Raw genomic sequence first — 25009 nt, 5'->3', positions numbered from 1 at the left:
TTTAATAATGATGGTTTATACATCCTATTTTAAAGACCACTTATTTTATTATTGCTAAATTTGAGAGATTGTGGAATCTTTTTCAATTTAAATGTTGAATTAAAAATGTAACCTTTTATAAAGATGTGCCCCAGAGTGTTCTGTTAATTTTAGAGTTTGGACAGAAATTTTATTAATCTGAAGTGTATTTGAACTTAATTCTTTTTGGCTTCTTAAGAAAATTGGATTAAGTAAACTACAAATTAATAACTGGATTTTAATAACTGGATTTAATCAGAAAGACACATAGACTTTATACAAGTTTGTTATATTTGTTTTTTGATGTTTATATTGTAAAAATTCTAGTGCAATATTTGTCAGAAAATATTCTGGTCATATTTGTATAGCTTTGTTTTTAATTATATTAAATGTAAAATCAGAAAAATATGTAATATTTGTTGCAATTTTCTGGGGAAAAGGACAAACTCGGCAATGTTGAAAGAATGGGTTGTTTGCAGAATACAATTATAGAGCCATAGAGTCTGAGGGCCTTAGAGATCATGTACCAACGAAGGAATTCCTTTTCCAGCATTTCTTAGTATGCAGCTCCTGCTTCCAATGATAGTGAAGCAGGAGAGCTAGGTTCTTGTCTCATGGAGTCAAAGAACGAATCTCACCAACAAAGAAGAGTGAGTAAAGCTAGAAGTTTATTAAGCGGGGATAACAGAGAGAGCTCTCAGAAGTGAGAGGGGTCCCAACAGAGTTGCCACTGGGGGCTTATTGGCTTGGTCTTTTATTGAGAACCTAACCAGGGAGTGTATGGCCTTGAGGTTTTTTGTACCATCTTGAGTGAATGGCATATGGCTGTTTTGGGGTCTGGCGACTCTCTGTAATTACTTTGTAGCAGTCAAAGGAAGCTATTCCTTAAAATTTGGAGCCAGCAGGCCAGATTTACTTCCTTGTCCATTTTTGTTGCCTTTGTTTCCTTGGGATTCATAGGAGCCTGATTCTGGGCCTTTCCTTTATCTTTCCCTCTCTAGCCCCTTCTATCCCTAACTCAATAGCACACAAGTGAAAATCCCAGTGGTTTGCAGAGTGGTTAACTAGGCAAGTATGGGGATTCAACAGATAACTTCCTTTGGATGAAGTTATTTAATCATGCTAGTAATACCAAAGAGGACTCCTCCTTAGGTTAAGCCTTCCTGGAAGAGGTAGCAGTTGAGAAGAGGTGTAATTTAGGATTTTAGAATTCTATGGACCTAACCTTGTAGATCTCTTAACTTGTTAAAACTGCGGGCCAGAAACCGTGACATTCTGAAGGCCCTCAGCAGCTAGTTGGTATCAGTGTGGCCACCCTGCTCACCTCCCAGGTTGCTCTTTCCACTACTGCATGCTGTTCTGCAGGTGAGAAGGTCAACATTTGCTTAGTTACTGACGGTGCCTCTAAGTCTTCATTCACACCCAGCCTGATCCTGTAATTCTTACAATTGCTGGAGATCCAGCAATTCTCCACCGCTGGGCCACTCATGCGTCCTACCTTTTTTTTTTCATTTTATTTATTTTATTGTTTTACTAAAATTCAATTTGCCAACATATAGTAAACACCCAGTGCCCATCCCATCAAGGGAAGGGCCGCCTTTTGGTGTTTGAGCCAAGCGTCCAGGAGATAGATTGGTTTTTAGTTTCAGAATGTAAACAAATTTTTAAGATATATATCTTTATCTCTATGTATCTTTAAATTTTTTTTTAATGTATTTATGATAGTCACACAGAATGAGAGAGAGAGGCAGAGACACAGGCAGAGGGAGAAGCAGGCTCCATGCACTGGAAGCCCGACGTGGGATTCGATCCTGGAGACCCAGGATCTTGCCCTGGGCCAAAGGCAGGCGCTAAACCGCTGCGCTACCCAGGGATCCCTCTAGGTGTCTTTAAAGATCTATATATAGAGAGAGATAAAGATCTACTTTTTAACAGAGCAACTGCGTCCGCCGGGTGAGGAGGGGCGGGGCTCGGGGAGAACCGGACTCGGGCTCCGCAGGGAGCCGCGGGTGGGGGGCTGCTGGCTGGGCTCTGGGATCGTGACCCCAGCCCACGTCGAGGGTGGGGGCTTCATCCGACTGCGCCACACGCCGGGTAAGAGCAGAGACCCCCGGGCCTCTCGGCTCCCGGCCTCAGTTTGCAAAGTCGCTCACGCGGGAGGCCAGGTCCCACCTCTGGAAGGCGGGCTCGGAGCCACGCGTGGGCGGACCCACAACCTCCGATTGGTGCGGGCGTCGCCACGTGCAACGTCCGATTGGTGCGGGGGTCGCCATGCGCGGGGCGGGGCGGGGCGGGGCGGGGCGGGGCACGGCTCTTCCGAGTGGAGCGGCGCGGACCGGACCGGCCCGGGCTCCGGGGACCGCTGCACGCGCGCCCAGCTGGTGCGCCCCGCCCCCGGTGTCTTCCTCCGCGGCGCGGCTCCGGGGTCCGGGGCTCGTGAGCGCGGCCTCCGCTCGTCTGGCGATGGCGCACGGGCCGCCGCTCCTGCTCCTGCCGGCGCTCCTGCTTCTGGTCCAGTGGTTCGGGACGGCCAGCTCAGGTAGGTCCGGGGGGGGGGGCGCGGGGGGGGCCGGGGGCGCGGCGAGGCGGGGAGGCCTGGGAAGTGCCCGGGATCGAGACCCGCCTCGGGCTCCCCGCACGGGAGCAGGGAGGGAGCAAGGAGGGGAGCCTGCTTCTCCCTCTGCCCCCCCCCCCCGCCTCGGGCTCCCCTGCACCGGAGCTGGGAGGGAGCAAGGAGGGGAGCCTGCTTCTCCTCTGCCCCCCCCCCCCGCCTCGGGCTCCCCTGCACCGGAGCTGGGAGGGAGCAAGGAGGGGAGCCTGCTTCTCCTCTGCCCCCCCCCCGCCTCGGGCTCCCCTGCACCGGAGCTGGGAGGGAGCAAGGAGGGGAGCCTGCTTCTCCCTCTGCCCCCCCCCCCGCCTCGGGCTCCCTGCACCGGAGCTGGGAGGGAGCAAGGAGGGGAGCCTGCTTCTCCCTCTGCCACCCCCCCCCCGCCTCGGGCTCCCCTGCACCGGAGCTGGGAGGGAGCAAGGAGGGGAGCCTGCTTCTCCCTCTGCCCCCCCCCCCCCCGCCTCGGGCTCCCCTGCACCGGAGCTGGGAGGGAGCAAGGAGGGGAGCCTGCTTCTCCCTCTGCCCCCCCCCCCCCGCCTCGGGCTCCCCTGCACCGGAGCTGGGAGGGAGCAAGGAGGGGAGCCTGCTTCTCCCTCTGCCCACCCCCCCCCCCCGCCTCGGGCTCCCCTGCACCGGAGCTGGGAGGGAGCAAGGAGGGGAGCCTGCTTCTCCCTCTGCCCCCCCCCGTCTCTCTCTCTCTCTCTCTCTCTCTCTCTCTCTCTCTCCGTCTCTCATTGATAAATAAATAAAATCTTAAGAAAAAAAAAAAAAGAGCAAAGTATAGGGATGGGGGGTGGGGGCGAGTAGGAGAGAAAGCAAGAAAACGCTCCTCCTCCACCTGCTGGTGAAGGGCAGCGGTCTGCGGAGGCTCAGCCTAAATGACACGGAGGGGTTTGTATGGATCGAACAGGAAACGAAAGGCAGCGAGGCACATGACGCGCTACCAGTTCTTAACCTGTATGGGAGAGGCTTAGTGGAAATCGCATGCGAGAAAGTATTGATGGTGAGAGGGAAGAGAGGGCCTTACCATTGCGCCTCCTGTCGAGACAGTGTCTAACTTCCTTACCTGAGAAGCTAGTTGAAAGCTGCATTCAGACGAGATCGGGCGCGTTCCCGTTGCTTGCAAGTTTGCTGAGCTGAAGGAAGAGATAGATCGTCGTTCTGGAAAGAAGCTGGAAGATGGTCCCAAGTTCTTGAAATCTGGGGATGCTGCCATTGTTGATATGGTTCCTGGCAAACCTATGTGTGTTGAGAGCTTCTCTGACTATCCTCCTCTGGGCCGTTTTGCTGTTCCTGACATGAGACAGACCGTTGCTGTGGGTGTCATCAAAGCAGTGGACAAGAAGGCAGCTGGAGCTGGCAAAGTCACCAAGTCTGCCCAGAAAGCTCAGAAGGCTAAATGAATATTATCCCCAATACCTGCCACCCCAGTCTTTTTTTTTTTTAAGATTTTATTTATTCATGATAGTCACACACACACACACACACACACAGAGAGGCAAAGACATAGGCAGAGGGAGAAGCAGGCTCCATATAGGGAGCTTGACATGGGATTCGATCCCGGGTCTCCAGGATTGCGCCCTGGGCCAAAGGCAGGCGCCAAACCACTGAGCCACCCAGGGATCCCCTGCCACCCCAGTCTTAATCAGTGGTGGAAGAACAGTCTCAGAACTGTTTGTGTCAATTGGCCATTTAAGTTTAATAGTAAAAGACTGGTTAATGATAACAATGCATCGTAAAACCTTCAGAAGGAAAGGAGAATGTTTTGTGGACCATTTTTTTGTGTGTGCGTGTGTGGCAGTTTTAAGTTATTAGTTTTTAAAATCAGTACTTTTTAATGGAAACAACTGGACCAAAAATCTGTCACAGAATTTTGAGACCCATTAAAACAAAAGTTTAATGAGAAAAAAAAAAAAGATTGCTGCATTCAGAGGTCATAGAATAGAAGTTAAAAATAGTAAGATGTCACTTGAGAATGAATTGGCCAGAGTCCACTGGGATGTGCCAAGTGGTGCTGGGTGGACGGGTGGGGATGTGGGAATTTAGGAGACCGGCGGGGTGTCCATCACTGGGGCTGGGGATGAGCCAAATGTGGGTTTGCATGTGGAGAACTCACTACTACCTTCAACCGGTGGACTAGCTGTACCCACTTCTCATTACCTTCTACCAATGGACTAGCTGTACACACAGCAATGAGACAGGATTTGAAGCAGTTGCGAAGAGCAGAAACAGTGACAGGTAACTCCAAACCATTTTTGTAAGTTTGAGAAACAAAACAAGGCAGTGTTAAAGAGAACAAAAACAGAAGCTTTAAACATCTTAGAATGGTAACCTGTTAGGGAAGGGAGATGGATATAAAAAAAAAAAAGGTAAATGTTATTTCTATACACTGGCAATGAGCAATTCAGAATAAAATTAAGAAACAATTCGATTTATGACACCACCAGAAAGAATAAAATACTGCGGAATGAATTTAACAAAAGAAGCACAACAGTTTTACTCGGAAAACTATAAAGCTTTTCTTTTTCTTTAAGTATTACAGTTTATTTAATGGCATTAAATAATCATCATCATCATTACCATTAAATAATCATCAGATTATCAACTGTAATCATCAAATTAGCAACAGTTATCTTCAAAAGTTACTACACTAGGTTTGCTGTCATTTCTCAAAAAAAAAAAAATTGGACGCCTTGAATCAGAGACATTTCCTACATAAGATGCATCTTATAAATCAGAATTGGTCTATCACCAGCACTGATAAAACCAGACCTAGGGAAGGAACTAAGTCTGGGGACACATGCATGGTCTTAATATAGCAAATGTTTAGCCTGCTCTGATTATTACAAAATCAGAACAGTGAGAATGTTCGTGGTTGACAAAAATTTAAGAGGATCTAAATAAGTGCGATGGGAGAACATCCTGTCTTATTAAGTCTTTTTAGGCCACCCTAACAAATACCTTAGAGTGAGTGGCTTAAACAACAGATTTATTTCTAACAGTTCTGGAGCCTGGGAAGTCCAAGATCTAGGTGCTGATTTAGTTCCTGGATAGGGGCTTCCTCCTGGCTTGTGGAGCAGTACCCTCTTACTCTATCCCCTGATGCTGAGAAAGAGATCTCTCTCTCATGTCTCTAATAAGGACACTAATCCCATTCATGAGGGTTCTACCTTCATGACCTAATTACCTCCCAAAGGGCCTACCTCCAAATATCATCACACTGGGCTGTAGGCCTCAACATATGAATTTTGGAGGGACACAAACATTCAATCCTTAGCACATCCCAAAAACACATCCATGAATTAGAAGACAACATTGTGGCAGCCCAGGTGGCTCAGCGTTTTAGTGCCGCCTTCAGCCCAGGGCCTGATCCTGGAGACCCAGGATCGAGTCCCACGATGGGCTCCCTGTATGGAGCCTGCTTCTCCCTCTTGCCTGTGTCTCTGCCCACCCCCCCCACCCCCGATGTCTCTCATGAATAAATAAATAAAGTCTTTAAAAAAAAAAAAAGGCAGCATTGTTACGATGGCAATTCTCCCCAAATTAATTTACAGATTCATGGCAATTCCTGTTAGAGTCTCAGAGCATTTCTTGGTGGAAATAAATACACTAATTGTAAAATTCCCATGAAACTGCAAGGAACACTGAATATTGAAAACAATCTTGAAAAAGAACAAACTTGAAGGATCTTATATGGATTAATGTGGAGCTGTGAACTTAGAGCCCCTGTACCTGAGATACTCCCTCTCCCACAAAAAAAAGGAATTTGCTTCCAATTATGTGGCAGCGTTTGAGAGTAACATGCCTATGTTTTTTCCAAGGGTCTCCCATAACTGAGTTCTCTTATTGCCACAGGTCTCCTGCAAGTGGAGATGGCAGGGAAGACTCAGAAGGTGCTCCTAAATGATAATGCCACTATTGTCTGCAAAATCCATGGTTACCACCATCTGGACATCACAGTTATGGGTATTACCTGGTATCGGAAGCATCAGGCCTCTGCAACAGAAGTTAAACTGTTTGAGTTTTTTGGTGACCATCAAATGATATTACGATCTGGAGCCTACGTGTCTGAAAGGAGGCTGCAAAGGGGGGATGCCTCACTCCAGCTGCCAGGCGTCCAGCTGAGGGAAGCAGGAGAGTACCGATGTGAGGTGGTGGTCACCCCTTACAAAGCAGTGGGAACAGTCAACCTGGAGGTTGTGGGTGAGTACCTGGGGGCAGGGCCCTGTGGTTGCCATGGTGCTGAGGCTTGAGGTGGAGCTGTGGGCCAAATGGAGCAGGGGTTTGGAGCATGGGCCAATCTGTAGGACAGACATGAGTTTGAGTCCTGGGCTTCTATGGACAGTTGGACAACTTTGGGCAAGTTATTAATCACGTAGAACCACGTTCTGAACAAATGTAATAATACTTACCTAGGGGGTTTATTGTGGGGAAGAATCTATGAAAAATGCAGGTAACACTTAGCATAGTGCTTAGCCCATTGTAAATGGTCAGTGAAAGATAGCTATATTAATTATGATATAATTCACTTAGTGTGTGGTTGGTGCATGTTCACTGTAGAGGTATCTTTGAAAGGTAGCTGGGAAGGGAGAGAGATGCTGGGCTCTGGTTCCATAGATCTGAATCCTGTCTTAGCTTTGCTGCTTCTAAATTGAGTGATTGGGCCAGCCATTTAACATTTTTGGGCCTGAATTTTCCCTTGTACAAAATGGGTTGATAAATCATACCTCTCATAATAGTCTGAGGATTACATAAAATATGCCCAGTTGGGAACTGCTGTGAGGTAGGTGCCCAGTGAAGACTTGTAACAACAGCAACACTATCCTCCAAATGCCTCTTTGAGCTCTACTTTTCTTTATTATGATGGGTCTGATAACATGTAGATGAGCTTTGGCGGGTGTATTCGTTGGCTAGGGTTGCCATAACAAAACACCACTGAACCGAATGGCTTAAATAACAGAAATTTATTTTCTCACAATTCTGGAATCTAGCAGTCTGAGATCAAGGTATCAGTAGAGCTGTTTTTGTTTTGTTTTGTTTTGTTTTGTTTTTCTGAGGCCTTTTTGCTTGGCTGATGGATGGCCATCTTCTTCTTGTGTCTTCACATATCCTTCCCTCCGTGTACGTGTCCTACTCTTTTCTTTTTGCAAGGACATCAGCCCTATTTGATTAGGCCTCAACCTAGTGTCCTCATTTTAACTGAAATTACCTGAATAAAGATCTTAATTCCACATATAGTTGCAGTCTGAGGGATTGTGGTTAGGACTTCAGCAGAGGAATTTTGAGAGGCCACAATTCAGCCCATAAAAGGGGGACAATGTCTAGGAGCCCCCTAGAATTGTACTTAGGACTTTTTGATATTTTGTACATACTAAATTGGGGGATGGGTATGTTAATTTGGATTAATCTCCTCTGCAACTGACAGGAAGCTTAAGATAAAAATATTTTATTTTGTTAGATTTATTTATTTATTTGATAGAAAGAACATGCAAGTGCAAGTGGGGTAGCAGGGAGGGACAGAAGGGGGAGGAGAAAGAGAGAGAGAATCTTAAGCAGATCCATGCTGAGTGTGGAGCCTGACATGGGGCTTGAACTCAGGACTCTGAGATCATGATCTGAGCTGAAATCAAGAGTCTGCTGCTTAACCAACTGAGCCACCCAGGTACCCCAAAATGAAAGTATTAAAAAAAATTAATAGGCTTTATTTTTTAGAATAGTTTTAGATTTACAGAAAAATTGCAAAGACAGTACAGAATTTTCATATTACTCCCATGTCTGCACACCATTTCCTCTTTTATTAACATCTTGCACTAGTATGGTCTATTTGTTATAAATAATGAACCAGTATTGATAATTATTAATTAAAGTTCATGATTTATTCAAATTTCCTTAGTTTTTAATCTAATGTTCTTTTTCTGTTCCAAGATCGCATCCAGAATACCACACTGCATTTAGTTTCATGTGTCCTTAGGCTCCTCTTGACTCTGACAATTTCTCAGACTTTCCTTATTTTTGACAACTTGACCTTCTGAGGAGTAGTGATCAGGTGTATCAGAGGATGCCACTCTAATGGCATTTCTCTGCTGTTGTTCTCATAATTCACTGGAGTTATAGTTTTGGGGGAGGAAAATCACAGAGGTAAAGTGCCATTTTCATCCCATCCCATCTAATTGAACAATTTATAACTATTGGCGTTGACCATAATTATTTAGCTTAGTAGTATTTGCCTTGTTTCTCCACTCGGAAGTTATTCTCCTCCCCCTCCTCGTCATGCTATACTTTGAAGGGAAGTCACTCTATGCAGCCCACATTTAGGCTGTGGGGAATTATGCTCCCCCTCCGTTAGGGTGGAGTAGCTACATAATTAAAAAAAATTTTTTTTTATTGGAGTAGGAGTAGCTACATAATTTATTTGGAATTCCTCCACACAAAGATTTTTCTCTTCTCTCTCACTTACTAATTTGTTCGATCATTTACTTATTTTAGGATGGACTCAGGATATTTATTTTGTACTTTGGGTTATAATCTAATGCTACTTTATTTATGTTGTTGCTCACATTCTTCCAGCTTCGGCCATTGGGAGTATTTTCAGTTGATTCTTGTGTCTCTTTGACATACCCTCATCATTGTGGGGTTTTGTTTTACTTGAAGCACTTTCTTACTTTCTGGCACTACAAGATGCTCCAGGAGGGATCCTTGTGTGTTTCTTGTCCTGTTCCCAGAGTCAGCCAGTTACTTGAGGAATTCTCCCTGGTTCTCTATTTTTTTTTTAATTTATTTATTTATTTATGATAGTCACACACACACACACACAGAGAGAGAGAGAGAGAGAGAGAGAGGCAGAGACACAGCCAGAGGGAGAAGCAGGCTCCATGCACCAGGAGCCCGACATGGGATTCGATCCCGGGTCTCCAGGATCGCACCCTAGGCCAAAGGCAGGCGCCAAACTGCTGTGCCACCCAGGGATCCCCTATTTTTTTTTTTAAGATTTTATTTATTTATTCATGAGGGACACAGAGAGAAAGCAGAGACACAGGCAGAGGGAGAAGCAGGCTCCCTGTGGGGAGCCTGATGAGGGATTTGATCCTGGGACTGCAGGATCACACCCTGAGCTGAAGGCAGATGCTTAACCACTGAGCCACCGAGGTGTCCCCTTCCTGGTTCTTTTTTTTTTTTTAGAAAATGATATTAGAAACCAAAATCTGGCTCTAGAGGTATTTGTTACCACTGGGGTATCATTGCTTCTAGACCCTCTGAACTGACCAAACAAAGAAATAAATATGTGTTTGTATACTAATCTGTGCATATGCGTTTATCTGTAAGTATTTCTATTCATAACCATCTGTGTCTATATTAAATTAAATATTCATTCTTCATGATGCCCCTAACTTTAATCTATTACCATATGAATCATTCTAGCCTCCTCCCCTTGCTTATCTGCAAACCCTCACTCATACCATGAGAAACCTGGCTCCTGCCACCCCCTATCTGTTTATATAATTGTTTAATTCCAGTATACATCTGGAGCCATATCTGAATTGTTAACCTTACTGCCATGAGGAACAAGTTTGTCAACCAGAGTACATTATTTGGTTGCAGTTCTTTTTGCCTTTGTTCTTATAGACTCCATCTATTTCACAAGTTTCTTGGGTCAGCACTTTTCCTCTGTTCCTTGGAGTGAGGTTGTTTCATACATATGATGTACACGTAGATTTGCTTGTTACAGTCTACCTTCTTTTCTCTCTTTGTTGGGGTCCTTGAACTCCTAATTTTTTAAAAATTTTGCATACCTTAGGGTTCACTCTTTGTGTTACAATTCTGTGATTTTGATGTATCTATATCATACATCTACCACTTACAGTATCACAGAATAGACGACTTACTGCCTTTGCTTCACCTCTTTGCCCCTCCCTCAGGACCCCTTGCACCACTAATTTTTTTTTGCCATCTCTATATTTTTTCCTTTTCTAGAATGTGATATAATTGGAATTGGAATCATCCAGTATGTAGTCTTCAGACTGGCTTCCTTCACTTAGTAATAATAAACATTTAAGGTTCCTTTGTGTCTTTAGGGTGCCTGGATGGCTCAGTTGGTTAAGTGATTGACTCTTGATTTTGGCTTAGGTCATGATCTCAGGGTCCTGAGATCAAGTCCTGAGATCAAGATCAGGCTCCATGTTCAGCGAGGAGTCTGCTTAAGATTCTCTCCCACTCCCTCTGCCCCACTCACATGTGCTCTTTCTCTCTCAAAATAAATAAATATATTAATTTTTAAAAAAGACTCCTCTGGGTCTCTTTTTTTGGTGGCTTGATAGCTCATTTCTTTTTATCACTGAGTAACATTCCATCTTTTGGATGTACCTAGTTTGTTTATCCATTCACCTATTGAGAAACATCTTGATTGCTTCCAGTTTTTGGTAATTAGGAATAAGGCTGCCATAAACATTCAGGTGCAGGTTTTGTTTAGATATTATTTCTCATCTCCATTAGGTAAATACATAGGAGTGTGATTGCTAGATCATATGTTAAGACTGTGTTCAACTTGTAAGAAACTACCAGTTCTTCCAGAGTGACTATATCATTTTGTATTCCTACCAGCAATAAATGAGAGTTCCTGTTGTTTTGTATCCTTGTCAACATTTGGTATTGTTAATTTTTTGTATTTTAGCCATTCTAATAGGTGCATAGTGATATCTCATTTGTTGTTTTAATTTGCAATTCTCTAATGACCTATGATGTTGAGGATCTTTCCATTTGCTTTTTTTGTTGTCTGTCTTCTTTTAAAAGATATTTGTTTAGATCTTTTGTCCAAAAAAAAAAAAGATCTTTTGTCCATTTTTCAGTTGGATTCTTTGTTTTCCTATTGTTGAGTTTTAAGAGTCCTCTATATATTTTCTTATTTTTGAATCTTCTGTATATTTTAGATACAAAATCTGTATTAGATATGTGTTAGATGTGTGTTCCCAATATATGGCCTGTGTTTTTTCATTTTCTTAACAGTGTGTTTTGCAGAACAGAAGTTCTAAATTAAAGTCCAACTCACAATTTTTTTTCTTTCATGGATCATGCTTTTGCCCTTGTATCTAAAAGGTCATCATGGGGGAGCACCTGGTGGCTTAGTTGGTTTAGTGTCCAACTCTTGATTTCTGCTCAGGTCTTGATCTCAGGGTGATAAGTTCAAGCCTCATGTTGGGCTCCATGCTGGGCATGGAGTCTACTTAAAATTTAAATTTTTTTTTTTTTAAATAGAAAAAAATAAAAGCTCATCACCAAACTCAGGGCTACTTAGATTTTCTCTTATATTATATTTCTAGAAATTTTATAGTTTTATGTTTAGGTCTGTGATCTATTTTGAGTTAATTTTTGTGAAAAGTGTAAGTTGTATGTCTAGATTCCGTGTGCAAAGTTTATGCATGTGGATGTCCAATTGTTCCAGCATATTTATTGAAGATTATCTTTTCTGCATTGAATTGCCTTTATTTACTCTTTTGTGAAAGAGCAGTTGAATACATTTGTGTAGGTCAATTTCTGGGCTCTCTTCTGTTTGGTCTATTTGTCTATTCTTTCACCAATACCATGTTGTCTTGATTATTGTAGCTTTATAGTAAGACTTTAAGTCAGGTTATGTCAGTCCTCCAATTTGTTCTTCAGTATTGTGTTAGCTATTCTAGGCATTTTCTTGTCCATATAAACTTGAGAGTCAGTTTGTCAATATCCACAAAGTACTTTCTGGGCTTTTGATTGCATTGAATCTATAGATCAAGGTGGGAAGAACTGACATCTTAACAATATTGATTCTTCTTTTCCATGAACATAGAATATTTCATTCATTTAGATCTTTGATTTCATTCACTGGAGTTTTATAATTTTCTTCATATAGATTCTGTACCTATTTTGTTAGATTTAAACCTAAGTATTTCTTTTTTTGTGGGGAAAAGGGAACACTAATGTAAATGGTATTGGGTTTTTATTTTTTTTATTTTTTATTTTTTTGAAGATTTTATTTATTCATTCATGAGAGACAGAGAGAGAGGCAGAGACACAGGCGAGGGAGAAGCAGGCTCCCTGCAGGGCTGAAGGCAGGTGCTAAACTGCCGAGCCACCCGGGCTGCCCTGGTATTGGGTTTTTATTTTGAAATTCCAGTTGTTTGTTGCTGGGATATTAGAAAGCAACTGACTTTTTATTTTTTTTTAAGGTTTTATTTATTTATTCATGAGAGACACAGAGAGGCAGAGACATAGGCATAAAAAGAAGCAGACTCCCTGCGGGGAGGCCGATGCTGGACTCCCCCCCAGGGCCCCGGGATCACAACCTGAGCCAAAGGCAGAGAGGCTCAACCACTGAGCCACCGAGGTGCCCCAGAAAGCAACTAACTTTTAACCTTGTACCCCACAATCTGTTGTAATTACTTATTAGTTGTAGGGTTTAAATAATTTTTGGTCAAGTCTTTGGGATTTTTTTTATGTAAATCATGTGTGTGAGAACAAAGACAGTGTCATTTCTTCATTTTTAATCTGTGTATCTTTTATTTCCTTTTCTTGTCCTATTATACTAGCTAGGGCTTCCATTATAGTATTGCATAGGCTTGGTTAGAAGTGATACCCTTGCTTTGTTCCTGTCCTTAATTTCTCACCATTAAGTATGATGTTAGCTATAGGTTTTTTGTAGATGTCCTTTTTCAAGTTGAGAAAGTTCCCCTTGTTCCTGGTTTGCTGAGAGTTTTTAACATGATGGGTGTTGGATTTTGCCAAGTGCTTTTTCCGCATAATTGATATGCTCTTAAAATTTTTCTTCTGTAGTCTGTCGATGTAATAGAATATATTAATTGACTTTTGAATAATGAACCAGTCTTGAATATCTGGAATAAATCCAATTTTGTTGTAGTGTATAATTATTTTTATACATTGTTGGATTCAATTTGCTAATATTTTGTGAGGATTTTTGCATTCAGTGTAATGAGAGGCATTGGTGTGTAGCTTTCCTTTTTTGTAATGCCTTTATCTGGTTTTGGTATTAGTGTATTCCTGGGCTCATAGAAAGAGAATATATTCCCTCTGCTTCTAGTTGCTAGATGAAATTGTAAAAAATTGACTATTGAAACCAAATTCACTATTGAAACCATCTGAGCCTGGTTCTTGACAATTGACTATTGAAACCAAATTCACTATTGAAACCATCTGAGCCTGGTTCTTTCTTTTTTTGAAGGTTATTATTTATTGATTCAATTTCTTTAATAGATGCAGGCCTATTCAGATTATCTATTTTTTCTTGTGTGAATCTTGGTAATTTGTGTCTTTCAAGGAATTGGTCCATCTTATTTATCAAACATGTAGGCATAATGTTCATAATATTCTTTTATTACTCTTGTTCATAGTGTCAGTAGTGATCCTTCTTTCATTTATATTAGTAATTTCTATCTTCTCACTTTTTTTTTTCCTTAACCTAGAAGTTTATCAATTTAGTAATCATTTCAGAGCACCAGTTTTTGGTTTCATTGATTTTCTCCATTCATTTCAACTTCATTGAATCCTGCTCTAATTTTTGTAATTTCTTTTCTTCTGCTTGTTTTAAGCTTAAATTGCTCTTCTTGGGATGCCTGGGTGGCTCAGCAGTTGGGCGTCTGCCTTTGGCTCCGGGTGTCATCCCAGAGTTTCGGAATGGAGTCCTACATCGGCCTGCTTCTCTCTCTGCCTATGTCTCTGCCTCTTTCTCTGTCTCTCTCATGAGTAAGTAAAAAAAATATTTATAACAAAAATAATAAAATTGCTCTTCTAACTCTAATTCTGAAGATGGAAGCTTATTAAGGTAGTTGATTTTATATCTTTCCTCTTTTCTAAAATATGTATTAAATGCTATGCATTCCCCTCTAGCTATTTCTTTTGTTGCACCTGCAAATTTTCTTAAGTGATATTTTCATTTTAATTTCATTTAGTTCAAAATATTTTAAAAGTTTCTCTTGAGATTTTTTTTCTTTGACCCATATATTATTTAGAATAGAAGTGATTTATTCTCCAAGAAATTTGGCATTTTTCCAGCCATTCTTCTGGTTACTGATATCTAGTTTAACTCTACTGTGGTCTGAGAACATACTCTGCATGATTTCTATTCTTTAAAAATGTTAGATGAATTCTGTGAGCTAGAATGCAATTTATCTTAGTGAATGTTCCATGTGACCTTGGGAAGAATGTATATTTTGCTGTTGGATAAAGTATCCTATTGATTAATTTGATCCAGTTGATTGGTGGTGATGTTCCTTTGAACTATTTTCTTACTGCTTTTCTGCCTGCTGGTTTATCAATTAATGAAAAATGAGTGTCGAAATCTCCAGACTATAATTGTGGATTTTTCAGTTTCTCCTTGTAGTTCATTCAGGTTTTGCCTCATGTATTTTGACATTATTATTATTATTATTTTAAAGATTTCATTTATTTATTTGAGAGAGAGAGCAAGAGAGAGAGTACCAGTGGAGGGGAGGAGAAAAGGGAGAGGGAAAAGGAGCCGCCCCACCTGAGCAGGGAGCCCAATGAGGCTTGATCCCATGACTTGAGGCAAAGGCAGATGTTTAAATTGACTGAACCACCCAGGTGCCCCCAGTCTTTGTCTTTTAATTGATGTGTTTAGACCATTCATTTGAAGTGATTATGTATATAGTTGGATTAGTATGTACACATTCTATTTGATGTCTTCGTTCTTTGCTTCCTTTATCTCTCCCCACTCCGTTTTATTGTAGAATAAGCTGATTGATGATAAAACATAAAATTTACTCCTGATACTTGATGTTACAAGATTTATGTTCTTTTAGATATGTGGAATCTTTGTATGTAACTGGCACAAACCCCATTATTTGAGCTCTCTTAATCGCTTTTATGATTCCTTCTGTTTCTTCCCAGAGACTTGTTATGTGCTTTCCATAAATGCATCCAGTAAATAAAGAGATAAATTGAGACAAAAGCTGTACTCTCTTATAATCTACACATTTTCCACACAAGATACATTTTTTTAAGAGCCTCCTTGTAAGGATTTTCCATCAAGAATGGGCAGGTCCTCATTGCTGGCTACCTGTTTTCTTTGTTTCCCTCTTTCTTAAATAGAATCAGTGACTTGCAGCTCTCTCAGTTTTCATCCACTGTTCTCACCCTGGAGCCCTGTTGCTGTGGTGATAAAGGGTTGCAAAGGGGAAGCAGACAATCTTACCATTAAATCTCAATTCTTGAAGTCCCCTGAGCCCTTAGGCTATGACCTTCAGAAGTGTTTGTAGGTGAGACTAGAAGGCTGTAGGGGGCTAGAGTTAGGGCTAATCATCCTTTACCCAGGTCAGAGAAGGCTCTGGCAGTCTTTTCTCTTAAGCATCCTTTGTTGTGGTTAATGCACCAGGGATATTTTTAGTTACTTTTCCTCTCCCCTGAAAATAGGAGGGGATTTTTATAGAATCTTCACTGCTAGAACCTGGTGGGTTTCCTGGAAGTAAAACTCATGAAAGTGTGGTCCCCATGAGACTGGGCCCCCAGGAGTTTCTTCTTGTCAAGCTAGTTCATGCTCTCTCTTTAGCAATTTATAAGAGTTACTGCTAAAGTGCTTTTACCGGTTTATGGTCCTAGCATTTGCTTAAGGTGACATGATCTTGGCTGTGATTCTCTCAATCTGTCTCTCTAGTTTTCAGGGTGCTGGTTTGCCCTGATACCTTCATTCTCTCATGGATTTAAGAGAACCTGTTGATTATAGTTTGTTCAGCTCAGCTTTTTTCTTGTTATGACTTTCAGGGTCTTTACATGTCAGAAGGGAAACCAGAAGTCAACAATGGCTTTTTTAAAAAGGTAGTTTGTTGTCTTTTACAGAAATGTAGCCAATCCAAGGCAGGTATGGCAGTTCTCTGACCATAGGGGACCTCGGATCCTTTTATCTGATCACTTTGCCATTCTCAACATGTAGCTGCCACCTTGTGTTTGGAAGTGGCTTCTCCATCTCTAGCTATCATGTACTAGTCCAGCCATTCTGCAGGAAGGAGGAAGGGGGAGAGGAGAGGAGAGCACAGTCCTTTTCTTTAAGATACGCTTGTTATTTAAGGATACTTCTTGGAAGTTGCTCTCATCACTTCTGACTACATCCAAACGACGAGACCCTAAGTTCACAGGGCTACAGGGAGGTTGAGAGATGTAGCTTTATCTTGAATATGTCATTGAAGAATGAAAATTGGCCATTAGTAGTCTCTACCACAATAGTGTTCCAAGGCTTTCCTCAGATTTTCAAAGGTGTCTATGACACAAAGGATCTTAAGAAACTCTACTCTATAAAATTGCTGTGAGAGTAGGGGACCACAGCATATCAGCTAACACTGAAACCAACATACCCAGAATATTTAGCCTAAGCAGAATCCCATTCAGTATGCTCACCCTTCCTGAAGGCTTGCTGTGCTCTCCTCTCCTCTCCCCCTTCCTCCTTTCCATGTTACGGTAATAAACTGGTCCCTACCTCCCCTTGAAACATGACTTCTCTCTCTTGGCAGCTTACCCCGTCAGCAGCTTGTCTCCAGAGCAAGCCACGGTGAAAGAAAATGAAGAACAACTTATTTTGTGTATGGCAAGTAGGTTCTACCCCAAGAACATTACCATAACATGGAAAAAGTGGACCCCAAAGGATCCCCGGTATCTGGAGGTTTCTGAGGGCATCATTACTAATAGTACCACCAAAGATGAGGATGGCACATTTAGTGTCACTAGTTACTTGATGGTGAAGCCCTCTTTGGAAGACAATATGACTGTCTATCAGTGTGTGGTATGGCATGAATCCTTGCCAACCTCCCAGAGCCACAACTTCACCTTGATTGTGACAGGTAAGCAGCCTCCTGAACATTTCCCCTGCTCTTCACCTTGAGGTCGGGTAATGTAAAACTTTGGTTTCCAGGCAGTCTAGGGGAAGACGAACAGTGGGGAAGATAGGAAGCTTGGTCTGGCATAGCTCAGCCCCAGAATCAGCAGTCCAGACTAGGTCTCTAAGCCAGGGCAGATGGTCAAGTAGGTGGAAAGTGGTGACAATAGTCTTCAGATGGAAATAGGGCTACTTGTTAGCTCATGGCAGTTTATGTGATCTGGGTGCTCTATATGGCTTAGAGTATAAAGCTTACTAGCTACAAAGATAGTCCTCTGAAGATAAGAGTCTGTCAGGGACCAGGGACTCAGCCCTGCCAGCAACTCTTCTGCTCAGGCCCCAGGTCCACTGCAAACTGTTGGCTGGTAGAGGCTGCGTCAGTAGTTCTGTCTTATGAGTTGTGCCCATGATGGGGAGACCATAGTAGGGTGGTTCTGCAGATGCCCAGGACTTTCCCCAGGCGCATTGGATCCTTAGCTCAAGGTCTGCAGCTCACTATAGAATCCCTCCTGCTGGTAGGATGAGGTCCATGGAGCTCATACCTTGGCTTCCATGGTCATGGCTCTGGTTCTGGGTAGGTATGACCCTGCTGGTCAAATGCATCGGCCTGGAGCTAAGAGGGGTAAAGCAGGCAGGGTGGGACTAGCGGCCCTTGGGGATGTGGTCTGGGTATCTAGTATGATCCTGGAGCGAGAGAGGAATTATTCTTGGAAGTAAGGGCTAGGAATATGTGTGGATGGTGTGTGAAGAGATGTGTGCAGAGTATATGTAGGGTGTGGGGAGTATGAAATTGAAATATGCTTTGTGTGTACGGTATGAGGGGTTTGTCTGGGTTATACATATGTTTTAGTCCATTAAGGTTGCTATAACAATTTGCTGCAGTTTGGGTGACTTAAAAAAAACAGAACTTTATCTTTCACAGTTTCAGAGACTGAAGGTTTGTAGTAATTGTGCCATGCCGGCATGGATGGGTGAGGACCCTCTTTTGGGTTACAGACTTCTTATTGTATCCTCACGTGGTGGAAGGGATGTGAAATCTCTTTAGGGCCCCTATTATAAGGGCACTAAATCCATTCATGAGAGTTTCACCCACCTACCTCTTAATACCATCACATTGGGCACTAAGATTTCACTGTATGAATTTGGGGGGAGCACACACGTTCACTCTATAGCAGTTAGATGGTGCTGTAGTTTGGAAGCTTTGAACATTGCATGGCTTATGTGTGTGGCATGTGGTGTTTGATATTGCAGTGTATTCTAGCAAGTGCTAAACACGCGGGGTGTGTTGGTATGGAGGTGTATGTGATAGGAATGGAGGGTGCCATGACATGTGGCAGAGGGTCACAGGGACAGCGAGAATGACATACAGCCACAGATCCGAGCAGTGGTTGTATGGTCTCTGGCTCTGGCCAGGAATTTCTTCTTAATGTTTTCTCCCTTTCTCCCTGCAGAAACAGAGAAGACAACTTCTGTTTGGAAGAACATTGTTATCAGCATTGTAGTAATAATCTTAGTAATTGTACTGGTTATATGTATTTTTTAAGAGAAAGGTAAGTGGCTCCATAGCAAAGGTTAACTCTGTGTTTTAGAGTTGGCTTTGGGAGTTCAGGGATTATTGTCAGTGGATCCTGTTGAAGACTTCTTAGGATTCATACTGGGGTATTCTAAGTGTGGTGTGTGTTTTGGTGTGTGGCTTTTTCTGATGTTGTGTTGATGAGCTTTTTTCTGATCTCCACATGGTGGTTTGTGGCTCTGGGGAGAGCATAAAGCCCCTGCCTCTTTGTGATATATCAGTTTCACTGTGTATCAGACCTGATCTTATGGTTCGGACCAGGATTTTGAACCGTGTATGGGCTGTACTGTTGTTCTCACACATAGAAACCATGGCTTCAGAGGTCAGAATTCCTTCTCCCAGGTGCTCATATTTTGTTAACAGCTGGGGTAACTCGCCACCAGATTTATTGGTTTAACCAGGGATTTCTTTTTTCTTTTTCCCCAAAATTTATGTATTCATGAGAGACACACAGAAAGGCAGAGATATAGGCAGGCTCCCCTTTAGGGAACCTGATATGGGACTCAATCCCAGGACCCTGGGATCACAACCTGAGCCAAAGGCACATGCTCAACGACTGAACCACCCAGGCGCCCTAGCCAGGGATTTCTAACCCTCCCTAAGTGTTTCCCACCTAAGGCATGTTTTCAAACATGTTTATCCTTGACTATGGCCCAAAAAGCAAATAAAACAAGTCAAACTGTAGAGGCCCAAAAGACCAGTGTAAACATGTTGGTTAAAATGGTTCTACATAATAAAATTACCCTCAGATATTTATGGACCAGCCAAGACAGAATCATTATAAATCCCGTAGGAAAAGTGCAATACTCTGTTAATTAAGAAGAAAAGGCTATTTGTTTGTTTGTTTGTTTTAAAGATTTTATTTATTAATCATGAGAGACACACAGAGAGAGGCAGAGACTGGCAAAGGGAGAAGCAGGCTCCATGCAGGGAACCTGATGCGGGACTTGATCTGGGAACTCCGGGATCATGCCCTGAGCCAAAGGCAGATGCTCAACCATTGAGCTACCCAGGTATCCGAAAAGGGTACTTGTTTATCAAAAAATTGCCAACTGATTCATGGGATTTATTTTTCTGATGGGACCTAGGCCAATGAGATAACTAGATACAGAGTGGTTTTCAAATGTCTCTTGTGATATTTGTAAATATTCTATTTCTTGCATTCCTCTGACTTCTGATAATTCAGGTGCTATCACGGTAACCTCACATTTGGCAATGATACTTATTGAAAAAGAGACTCAAGCCTTTGTGATGAGCCTGGATTATGTGATGGTTTGGGCCTTCACCCTTCCTCATATCCACGTCCTCTGCCATGCAATTTGCTAGTGTCCTCCAACGATGGGCTGCCCCCAACATGGGGCTCAATCTCCTGACTTGCTTTGGCCAGTAGAATGAGGCTGAAGGGAAAGAGGGCCTGTTCTAAATTTAGGCGTCAAGGGACTTTCTGTGTTTCCATTTGCTTTCTCTGGTGCTTCTGATATTAGTTAAGAGGAGGATGCATCCATGTGAGCCTGCTGGGGGCTGAGTGACAGCAGAAGTTAGAGCTGTACTAGGAAAGGTTGGTCCAGATCACATGATGGCCCACAACTCCCAGACATGTGAGCGAATCTAGCTGAAATCATCAGCATTCAACAACCATGAATGCTGCCAAGAGTTCAGCCAACTCTCAAATGCATGAGAAATACATACTTTTTTCCCCCCCAAAGCCACTGTATTTTAGGCTGGATTTTACATAGCGAAGGCTAACCAATACAGCTTCTCAGGGAGTTGAGTTTTAACTAGAAAGTGTGGTTGCTATGGAGATGTGCTGCTGAGACCCCTTGGAGAGAGAGAGCCAGCTATGGAGCATACTCAACCAACATGCTCCAGCTGTGGCACGTCAGGGATCCACTGCAGTACTAGAACCTATGTCATGCTCTCCTTGGGCAGCCCCAGAAAATAGCTGAGAAATGCAGGAGTTTTAGAGCTCCCCACTGGGGTGGCTGAGACTTTCTAAGACATGCACTGTAGTCTGGGGATCTTGCTACCCAAACCTCCCTTCTTCCTCCCTTTACAGATATGATACCTACATCATGGTCTAAGGCTTTGTCCTCATACTCATGCACCCTCTCTCCTTTATCTTTCACAGGAACTATGCCAAACAAATCCCTTATCCTCTAAGGTATACCTTAAGAGCTTCTCCTCAGAACATCCAAAATGATATAGGAAGGACTGAAGAACTGTAATGAGGTGCTTTCATTATGATGTATTCATGGCTTATTCACATGGAAGAACCATAGAAGAACATTGGAAATTCCTACACAGAAAGATTTCTCAGCGAATGCATAAGTACCTGAAATTACTTTTCCCAGTGGCTTAGGTAGCTTGCCCAAGAGCAGACTGTTCATTTTCTTTTATAACTTCCTGCCAATCAGCTTATCCAAGCAAAAGAAAGCAACACTTTCCAAAGAAGACATACAGATGGACAACAGACTCATGAAAAGGTGCTCAACATTACTGATCAACAGGGAAATCAAAACCACAATGAGATACTACTTCACACCTATCAGAATGGATAGTATCAGAAAGACAGGAAACAACACATGTTGGTGAGGATGTGGAAAGAAGGGAGCCCTAGTGCACTATTGATGGGAATGTAGATTGGTAGTAGCCACTATGGCAAACAGAAGGGAAGTTCCTCAAAAAAGTAAAAACAGACCTACCAAATGACCCAGCAATTCGACTTCTGAGTATTTACCTGAAGAAAGTGAAAACACTAAGTATAAAAGATCTATGTCCCCTTAGATCATTGAAGCATTATTTACAATATATAAGATAAGGAAACTCGTGTCCATTGATGGATGAATGGATGAAGAAAATGTGATATATATATATACATATAATGTATATCTATAACATCTATCATATATATGTGATACACATCCATCCATACACATATATAATGAAAAATATAATAATAGAATATTAATCATCCATAAAAAAAGAACGAAATCTCCTCATTTGCACCACCACAGATAGACCTTGAGGGTATTATGCTAAATGAAATAGAGAAAGACGAATACCATATGATCTCACATTTGGAATCTAAAACTTCTTTTTTTGAAGATTATTTATTTATTTATTCATGAGGGACACAGAGAGGCAGAGATACAGGCAGAGGAAGAAGCAGGCTCCCTGTCTGGAGCCTGTTGCGAGACTTGGAGGGCTACTCTCCTCCATACCACCCTGGAATCATGACCTGAGCCAAAGACAGATGCTGCACTGTTGAGTCACCCAGGTGCCCTCACATGTGGGCTAAAAACAAAAAGAAAAACCTAAGCCCGTAGCTAACAGAGAGCACAGTGCTAGGTGCCAGGGGTGGTGTGGGTGGATGAAATGGGTGAAGGTGGCCAAAAGGTAACAGACTTCTGTTTATAAAATAAATTATGGGAATATAATATACACCACGGTGCCTATAGTTAATAATACTGTAATGCATATTTAAAAGTTACTGAGAGTAAATCTTAGTTTACAAAAACTTTTGAGAAAAAGATTTTTATAACTATCGTGACAGATGTTAACTGTACTTATTGTGGTGCTTTTTTGCAATACATAACAACTTATGAATCATGTTGTCCACCTGAAACTGATATAATAGTGTATGTCAATTATACCCTTCCCCCCAAAGTAACACTTAGATTTCTATACTGTGGCCTGTTTCCATTTCAAATTCTGCTGTTCAATGAGAGTGACCTATCCATGCTAATATGTGAATAAACATATTCATCTGCACTTTTAACTTAATATCTCTGAGTTATTATTTGAGAGGAGATGAGTGACGTGTCTAGGATCTTGTGGCTAGTAAAGGGTAGAGCTTAGATTTTTAATCAATATGCCATACTGCCAAGGAAGATCCAGGGTTGGGGTGTGAAGGGTGAACTGGATCCTTAGGTCTAGAGGAGAGGCTCACTCTATATAGATCTTGTCTGTTCTTAGGGGAGGACCTGTTGGTTGGCGTGTTTGGCCATTGCCGTATTTTCTGTAACTGAACCAAGGTGGCTGGTGTTATTCCTAATGGCACATGTGAGCAGGCACCTCATTCAGGCCAGAGGTTGACAGGGCTGTGGGGAGCCTCATGCCAGGTGTTAGTCATGGGCAAGGTACAGTAGTTATCAGGGGATGTCATCTTTGTGGAGCAGAGAAGCCTTGTTCACATCTCTACAGAGAGTTGAAGGAATGATCCTGAAAACAGTTTCTTAGGTCACTCAGAAGGGGCACAGTGAGCTCATTCATGGGCATAACTGAGGCAGAAGACTTGGCTTAGATGACTGACCACAGTAGAACTCCCCAAAGCTGAGCTCCCACCTGAGGGTGATACAGAGTGGGCTTTAGTGTCAGCCCTGGGGATTGTGGCATCGGTTTAGTTGGTGCCTATTCCAATAATATGTCCTTATCATTTGAGGAGCCAATGAATCTCATAAAACGGAGATCTGGAAGGAAGAACAGGGCAACAGATGGAACTATTGGGACAAATAAGGTAGCCCAAAGCCATCTACAGTTATTGAAAGAGAGTGAGTCAAAAAGAATGACGCCTTGTGGAAAAGGTAGTAAGGCAGTTGAGATTTTAAAATAATTTTGTAGAGATTATAATAATGAAGTAATTCAATGAAAAATAAAATTAGGGGGGAAATGACCAATGGAGTCTCTTTATAGGAAGATAAAACATTAGATGTAAAATGTGGGGGATGTTGAATGGACATTATTGATTAGAAGGAAATCTATGATGTAGAAAAAAAAAGTGCATCAAAGAGTTTACTAAGCTCAGAAATGAGTGTGCTGGTCGGACCTTCAGTGACCTGAAAAGGTGCAAAAGAGGCAGAACTATGGGGTGATTTCTGTTCTACTTCCAAGATGGATGGGAAATCAAGGACACAGTAGGAATTTGACAACAAAGAAAAGTCTCCACCAGAACTTACTTCTCTCGGGGGCAACCTCCCTTCTCCAATAATGATGGTGTCATGAGAAAAACTGGAATTGATCAAATGAGGTAAAGAGTCCACAGAGGCAGGGCTACCTGGCCTGTTTTGCTTCACCTTGAGGGCTGATGGTCTGGGGAGGAGGAGTTTGAAACATAACTGTGGTGCAAAGAATGATACTCTTCAATGAAGTAGAGGCATGTGACAAAGGAGAGCTGAAGAGGGCTTTGTGTGCTGTTGACCCATACTCCTGCACGCCACTGCTTCTCCCAGTGAAGGAAATAAATTGCATAGTTGCATATGTACTTCGTATCACCCCTTCCACTCACTGGCATCGGTGCCTGGGAAGACACAAGGTCAAGGGAAAGACAGATGTTTGCACTCCTTGTGCCCAAGCTGGCCAGTCAAGGTAGCCTACCTTTCATGTCAGCCCAGAGTGGAAGTAGGGGAGGGTGTAGGTAGCACTTCCCTTTCCATGAAGGTTTATGCAATGCCCCAGGCAGGTGGACTTGGAAGAGAGGATGCCAATAACCTAGATTCTAGAGCAAAGAAACCACCACTCTCTGGAACCTGATTCTGACTTTAATCCCATGGCTCCACCTTTTTCCAGCTCCTTTCAAGCTGGAACAGATCTTTTGTGATTTAGACCTGTCCTGATCTGGGGTCAACACGACTTTGACATGCAGAGTTCATGTCTTCATACAACACAAGGTGTCTGATACCTGACACTGAGGAGACCTCAAAGATGAGCCCAGAGAGCTGTGGGAAGCCAGGGCTATTCTCCTCCTTACCACAAGCTCCCTCAGGAAGGATGTTGGGGAGGAGCTGGAAGGATGTCACCTGGGGAGAGAAAGTGGGTCCTGTAGAAGCTGGGTGAGTCCTCTCCAGCAGAAAGGCCAGAGGGCCACCTTCATGGGTAACATGTGGGCCTTGTGGTAATTGGCAACATGCTAAATCCATAGGCATCAGGCCCAGGCAGGTTTCCAGTA

General features: G+C 42.7%; 2 protein-coding genes and 1 non-coding gene across 3 annotated transcripts; 1 reads left to right on the top strand and 2 right to left on the bottom strand.

Annotated features, from left to right (window-relative positions):
- Positions 1-2339: 2339 nt before the first annotated feature.
- Positions 2340-22827, top strand: NCR3LG1 (natural killer cell cytotoxicity receptor 3 ligand 1). Its single transcript, XM_055317859.1, has 5 exons — positions 2340-2557; positions 6482-6829; positions 17131-17457; positions 18944-19042; positions 21194-22827. The coding sequence occupies exons 1-4, from the start codon at positions 2482-2484 to the stop codon at positions 19033-19035; spliced, it is 843 nt and encodes a 280-aa protein (XP_055173834.1). The 5' UTR covers positions 2340-2481; the 3' UTR covers positions 19036-19042; positions 21194-22827.
- Positions 5370-5501, bottom strand: LOC129505177 (small nucleolar RNA SNORA72). Its single transcript, XR_008663483.1, has one exon. It is a non-coding gene; the product is annotated as a small nucleolar RNA SNORA72 (small nucleolar RNA).
- Positions 15388-17071, bottom strand: LOC129504738 (28S ribosomal protein S18c, mitochondrial-like). The gene is made up of 3 exons (XM_055317581.1): positions 17018-17071; positions 16839-16923; positions 15388-15596 (listed from the first exon to the last, which is right to left on the bottom strand). Exons 1-3 carry the CDS (start codon positions 17069-17071, stop codon positions 15388-15390), a joined length of 348 nt encoding a protein of 115 aa, XP_055173556.1.
- Positions 22828-25009: the final 2182 nt, after the last annotated feature.

The sequence above is a fragment of the Nyctereutes procyonoides genome, unplaced genomic scaffold (assembly GCF_905146905.1).
Source record: "Nyctereutes procyonoides isolate TBG_1078 unplaced genomic scaffold, NYPRO_anot_genome, whole genome shotgun sequence".
Lineage (NCBI taxonomy): Eukaryota > Metazoa > Chordata > Mammalia > Carnivora > Canidae > Nyctereutes > Nyctereutes procyonoides.
The sequence above is the reverse complement of the archived record's forward strand: the minus strand, read 5'-3'. Positions and strand labels throughout refer to the sequence as shown.